The following is a 6,425-nucleotide window of genomic DNA, read 5'->3' as shown; positions in this document are numbered from 1 at the left end:
TAAATTGCTGTCAGTGTTAGAAATCCAGCCCGGGGAACTCACACTGCTAAGCACACACCGAGCAGGGCAGACAATTTTCTGCTGCCCTCTGCAGGGAAGTCTTGGGCCTTGTCACCCACAGTTGGGCCTGCACTGGATAAACCGGCTCACTAAAGAACCAGGGAGTTTTCAGAGGAATTTTTATTATTCACTGGTGTATTGTTACTTCAAAAGTAATCTGCACTCAATTTATCTTTATGAATACTGCATTTATAATTGCAAATCAACCTTTTCACTTGAGATGATGAGCCAGTTACTGGCATAACTGAGGAAGTGTTGATAGACATATTAATCCCTAGATTACTCCATCATATGGGAGTAAAAGACCAGGCCCTCTTTTTTGCAACCTTAACACTACGCTTCCACTCTGCTTTGACTGCTAGGTACCAGAATACAACCAGGAATTGAAAGCTAGCCAAAGAAAAGCTCTTGTCTTACAAGTTCTTGTCCTCCTGTGCTCTCTAGGAAAATATTAAGGAAACATCACTGTGACATTCACTTCCTCTTTCTAAACTAGTGCATGAATTATTTTGGTCCCATACACTGGATGATTGAAAAAAATAACCCAAACCAAAAAACCCAAACATTGTACTGTGCTCCAGTTCAGCACAAAGCCATGAAAATATTTTTGAGATAAAAGCGATTAATGAAACATGAGCATGATGAAGGTTATTGTTACTCAGGTGACCAGCCACTCAATCCACTTATATACTTCATTTGAGAACATTTCCTTTAACTCCAAAGGTGAGAAGGATGTGGTTCTCGTTCCAGCTATTCTCTTAGGGACTTTGTAGAGGTATTTTGTGTTCCCATATCCTCATTTGCCACAACACAAACAGCAGAACAGCATCAGGAACCTTAATTCAATACTGGCTGCAGGACAGAGATTATATACTGCAATATATATATATATAAGCAGAGATATTTTCTTTGTCACTGCACACTTGATGTTGCATGAGAATGTAAGAAAGAGAACTGTAGGATTCTAGGGTAATATGCCCATACACAAGAAGGTCTGATGTGGAGAAATCTTTGTTGGGAGGCAGCCTTAAGCACCCAGCATTCCTACTAGATGGAGCAGGCCCCCCTATAAATCAACACGTGTATTTGCAAAATGTGTATCATTGTTTGTAATTCCTTTATGCTGAAATACACAAAAAAACACAAAACAACTCCTTCTGTACTTGCCACAGCTGATTTTGTTAAACAGCAGTATCAGAATCACAAATGGACATTAGAACCATATGGAAATACAACAGAGAAGCTTGAAGGAGGGAGAGTTTTTAAAGCTATCCAAACCAATCTGACAGCATAAAATGAAAAGGAAAGAAAACTACAAGTTACACAAAAACACAGGGATCAGCATGACAAAACTGACAGAAGCCTGGCAAACAAGCTGAAGTTTAGAAATTAAATATTTCTCCTCAGGCAATTAACTAGTAACATACAATACAAACAAAACCTCCAGAAATGCAGTGACTCCTTACAGCCAGCACCCGCACTCTTGTCTCCAGGGCAAGGGTGGTCAGTTTGTGAACAGCTCAGAAACAGTCTAAGCAAAACCTTGGAAATGGTGTCGCATTTCTGGCCTCAGGCCCAACTCTGCAAAAAAGCCAAGGGACTTGACACAGCTCAATGGGTGAGGAACATAATCCAGCTCAGAAGCCAAATTTATTTCTGACCAGGATCAACCTCATTCATCAGCATCATCAAACTGGCCCTTCTCAACTGTTCTAACTTGTGGTGGAAAAGCAAAGCAAGGTGTGTGGTGACAGCCTGGGTTGTAAAACCAATCCTCTTCCCATACATAAGAGCCGAAAAGATTATTTTCCTCAAAGCTTCCACAGGAGAGATCATCAGCATCTAAAGAAGATAAAATAAAAGGTTTAAACCATGGGAGATAACGCAGGAAAGTAGTGGTGTAGTGTTGCAGGTTATTATGGAGGTCTATGGCATCTTCCAGTTCACTATTTCAATTTGATCTGCCAGCATTCATGAATTAGGCAAAAAAAAGGCAAACAGAAAACTGAATTTGTCAACATCTTCATTTTAAGGAAGGTTCATGCCACACAGACAAAACAATTTTCCAGAAAGTTTAATGATACACCTGGGACTCAGAATGTCTGGCACCAGCTCTTACAAGGCATGCAGTTTTTTTGCATTTTCCCTGGGAATAAAAGGCTCATAAACCTATTACTTTTATTTGCCCTCCCCCTCTCTGCTGTTTTTGTAACACCATCCCAATGAGGAGTCCTTGAAACGCTTTAAGAACTGGGTCACTGGACAGAACGGGAGGGTGGGGTCCTGTAAAAGCTCGCTCTGAACGTTTCCACTAGGCCAGAATTAAGCCTAATGGGCCTGTATTTAACCAATCTAGCACAAAAATAGGGCAAAGTGTTTTAACAGAAGCATAAAGATTTCTAGCCAGCAGACACTGAGCAAAGAAAAAGCCCAGAGCATGAGGAGCAGAGGACTCAACACAATATCCCACGTCAGCCTTCCAGCAGCACTGCCAAACAAGCCACCACAGCAAGATCTTAAGACACTTTAAAAAGCTGTAAGATGACCAATCAAGCACATTTTTGTATTTGTAGCCATTAACAACTCAGACACTTGTACTCAGTATCCTTCAGAAGCACCTGAATCCAACAATCACAGCTGCCTTAATTTTTGAGGATTTAAAGAGCTACAGGTGGCATGAGCAAGTTCAATAAAGGGGAAAAAAAAGAACTTGTGACAGTTCCAGTACAAAATTCAAAACATTCCATAAATTTGAGCATATAAGAGATTAAAATGAAAGCTCAGAATGGAAGAGAGGGGAAAACCTCCAAAAATGGAACAGTCTTTTTCTCAGATTACCCAGTGTAAAAACCAACACTATATTTCCATTTTTAAATAAGAATGGTTTTATAGAAAGACTGCAAAAACTTTCCCACTTTCTTCCATTATCAAACAATGGAATTTAAATACAAAAGCTTATTTTAATTATGGTATTAAAATAAACAGAAAATTCATATTTCCTAAGCAAAGAAAATTGTATTAATTACAAAAATATACACATTAATGAGAAGAAAATGGAAATTGTACTATTGTGCATCAACAAAGACACAGCAGGTTATCAGTGACTGCTGGCTAAACTCTGTCCACCCGTTCTGTGCTAACAACCAGCCTGGCCAGTGGGAAGTTGAGACTCTTTAACATGTGAGTCACCATAAAAACAAGTTACAAACTGGAGGAATAATTCAACTCTAAAGGTGTGAGTGAAACTCCTTCTATTCATTGCCACTTTTGTCCATGGGACGGATCATGTGCACAATCAGTTAGGAGGATAAAGCTTCAATAAAACCAAACAAAGTGAAACAAACAAACAAAAAACCCCTCAAAAAAACTACAGTAAAAGCAACAAACCATACTCAGAGACTGAGCACTGTTCCAAAGAACTCCGTGCTCTATAGAGACATTATAATGAACAGCCTTAAATTTTCTTGAAGAATTTTTACACAAAAAAAGTTACATTCCTGCACACCAGGTACCCTTCTCTTCTGCTTCAGAATAACAAAGACACACCACTGAGAACTTGCTTCACCAGAGAAACTCAACAGAAACATGGAATTCTCCTCCTTACCATGCCACTCCCTAAGAATTCAATTGAAGCAAGAGTTTCACGTGAACTCCACAACACCACCTAAATTCCGTATTTGACAACAAAATTGTGCATTACACATCCATGACATCAACACAAGAAGAAATTGCTTCCCAAAATAGAACACAGAGTTCCTAAAACACGTTCTCCTGCAAAGCACCTACCTCCAACCACCTACTACCCAAAACTCAAATGAAGCCCAAGTAAGTGTGTACTCACCGTAAGGACCACATGTAGCCTCCTCCAATTCTTTATCCCAGTCCTCCACCTCATACTCAGATGCACCTTGCTGCCCTGGAGACTCAGGTACATTGGAGACTTCACTATCCCACACATCCAGGTCAGCATATATATTGTACCAACCATTATCAGTAGAGCCACTGACATCACCTTGATTGGGAAAGGTAGAAGCAGATTCACTTTCTTCAGACTTGCCATCAGGAACATTTGGAATATTCTTCACCAAACATTCTAAAACCAGTAGAAAGTGCCAACAGATACACTCAGAAATTAAACAAGAACAATTAAGTGCTCAGCACACAATAATTCAGAGAGGTACACAAATGCACTTTGTGACTGCTAATCTTATTGTAATGCATGCAATTTCCTATAGATATAATATACGTATTATACGTAATATCACTACAGAGCTGCTTCACATTTCAGATGCTTGGGAAGAGTAGACATAGCTTTGCACCACAGCACCAGCCCAAATCAGGATTTTCCACAGACTCCTGTTGGAAAATAAATCTTTAAACTAGGGCCAAGGACCCAGCAGTCTTGTTTCACAGCAGGGATTAAAAAAAAAAAAAAATTGAAAAACCATGGTTCTGGTTTAAAAAAAAACTCATATTGATTAAGTATCTGCATGGAAATAATTTAGTGCAGTAAGTAAAGAGGCATTTCCCATCCACCACCAAAAGGTTTTAAGTATATGTCTCAAGTAGTGCACAAGTTTCAATATTCACGACCTGCTTTGTTTTGTCCTACCTTTTCTGGGCTTCCAGATCATAGTTTCTCTATTATTAGGAAGCTGTTTCCCCCCAGAGTTTGAAGCCTCAGTGACAGCAGCCATCACCTACGAGAGAGTTTTAAAGAACGCAGTAGCACCTTTCATTCATTGCTCACGAAACTGCTACCACATTTTGAGTGTTCCCAAGCCCCTCCATTTGTTCCGTTGATGAATCAGAGGTTTAAAAACAAACAGGCTTTCACTTTAGAAGGCAAACCTGCAGAGGTATGGCTAATTCTGCTGCTGCCATTGGTCACCCCGAGCATTAGCCAACACAGAACAGCCCATCTCCTCACTCACCCCCACAACCCCAACCCAAAACGTGCCCCTTTGGGAACCGCATCACACTGTGAAAGCATCAGAGGTAATGAAGACACAAAGAATGGAAAAAGTACTAACACTGAATCAACCACTCTGTTGGGAGCACACACGCCGAGGGGAAAGGAGCGAGTCGGACCCTCCAGCAGCCCTGCGGGGCTGGACCAAGATGGATGGAGAGCAGAAGGAAACCCTTAGCTTCTCTGAGGGGCGCACAGGAAAAGGGACGGCGCCTTCTCTCACTTCCACTGAAACAAGGGGGAACCAGGGGTGGGTGCGGGAAGCCGGGGCCCGCAGGGGCCGCGGCGGTGACGAAGCCCAAGCCCGGACTCCAGGCGAGCCCTTACGGCAGCCCCGCCGCCTCCGCTGCCCGCCCCACGCTCCCCGGGACCCCCGAACCTTCGGAGCCAAGGCCGCTACCCCGCCTGAGGGCACAATTGACCGCCCGGCCCTCAGCACCCCCAGGCGACGTCAGGAGGGCGGGCCCGCGGCTGTGCCCGAGGGCCTGGGTGCGGCACCGGGGTGAGAGGCTGGGAGGGACGGCTCCCGCTGCAGCCTCGGTGCTTGCAACGCCGCGACCGCCCACAGCGCCCAGCCGGCGGAGCCCACCGTGCACAGCTTCGGAATCACAGACGCACTTAGGCTGGAAAGACCTCCGAGATCATCGAGTGCAACCATGATCTAACACCACCATGTAGTGGAGACTGCACCCTGGAGAAATACAGACAAAAGAGCTCTGAGAAATGCCCTTTTCACTCAAGAAATTGTAAATAAGGTATCAATACCTCTCATGGCTGGGTGGAGTTTTGCCCTTGCCAAAAGGTAACAATTTCCTTCCGGCCTCGTGGTAGCAGCATGCTCAAAACAGGAACAGACAGGAAGCGCCTTGGCTGAACAGCTGTGGCAGGTGTCAAGCACATGTGGTTGCAGGGAATGCGTATCCCTGGGGAGAATAGCAAAGTTCTGCAAGGAACCAGAATAGCTGAAGAAAAAGGGCCCACTTTCTGAAATGATGGAGTTACCAGCTTTGTTGGACTTTAAAAACTCCAAATTTTGCATTTAAAAGCTTTTAGTTGTGCAACTGAAGAAGCAAGAAGTGGTTCAGGAGAGGGAGTAGCAGTGTAAGGGGCAGGGAGAGTGTAAGTGATCATCAGTAAGGAAATCTCAGTGTCAGACATGAGGTGGGAACTAGTGGAGAAGGAGATGGCCTGGCTAAAAGCTTGGTAAACACAAAAGCAGGATGTACTTCAGATCTGGTCAAAGAAGGAGCAATCTTACCAGACTGCTGCTCCAAACTTTATTCCCAGCTAGTTAAGTTACTGGAATTCATTGCTTGAGAGGAGCTGCAGTTTCTACTTGAGTACAAAATCAAGACATATTTCGCTGTATTGTCATTATGTCACCCTTCTGTCA

The 6,425-nt window shown here is 43.2% G+C and overlaps 1 protein-coding gene across 3 annotated transcripts; it reads right to left on the bottom strand.

The window, feature by feature from the left end:
* Positions 1 to 1,160: 1,160 nt before the first annotated feature.
* COPRS (coordinator of PRMT5 and differentiation stimulator) lies at positions 1,161 to 5,403 on the bottom strand. 3 transcript variants are annotated; one of them, XM_048323543.1, is made up of 4 exons: positions 5,094 to 5,403; positions 4,673 to 4,760; positions 3,902 to 4,072; positions 1,161 to 1,902 (listed from the first exon to the last, which is right to left on the bottom strand). In XM_048323543.1, exons 2-4 carry the CDS (start codon positions 4,755 to 4,757, stop codon positions 1,733 to 1,735), a joined length of 426 nt encoding a protein of 141 aa, XP_048179500.1. In that variant the 5' UTR covers positions 4,758 to 4,760; positions 5,094 to 5,403; the 3' UTR covers positions 1,161 to 1,732. The 3 variants fall into 3 exon arrangements, with proteins under 3 accessions (XP_048179500.1, XP_048179498.1, XP_048179499.1); XM_048323541.1 differs by having other exon boundaries at positions 3,902 to 4,153; positions 5,094 to 5,402; XM_048323542.1 differs by lacking the exon at positions 5,094 to 5,403 and having other exon boundaries at positions 3,902 to 4,153; positions 4,673 to 5,074.
* Positions 5,404 to 6,425: the final 1,022 nt, after the last annotated feature.

This window comes from Corvus hawaiiensis, chromosome 19, assembly GCF_020740725.1.
Source record: "Corvus hawaiiensis isolate bCorHaw1 chromosome 19, bCorHaw1.pri.cur, whole genome shotgun sequence".
Lineage (NCBI taxonomy): Eukaryota > Metazoa > Chordata > Aves > Passeriformes > Corvidae > Corvus > Corvus hawaiiensis.
The sequence above is the reverse complement of the archived record's forward strand: the minus strand, read 5'-3'. Positions and strand labels throughout refer to the sequence as shown.

Excerpts from the sequence above, each read along its gene's own strand:
- COPRS (XM_048323541.1), bottom strand. The coding sequence starts at position 4,757 with ATGGCTGCTGTCACTGAGGCTTCAAACTCTGGGGGGAAACAGCTTCCT. Across the intron at positions 4,154-4,672 it reads GATCTGGAAGCCCAGAAAAG|AATGTTTGGTGAAGAATATT; the intron begins GTAGGACAAAAC and ends TACTGGTTTTAG. Across the intron at positions 1,903-3,901 it reads GGCTACATGTGGTCCTTACG|ATGCTGATGATCTCTCCTGT; the intron begins GTGAGTACACAC and ends TATCTTCTTTAG.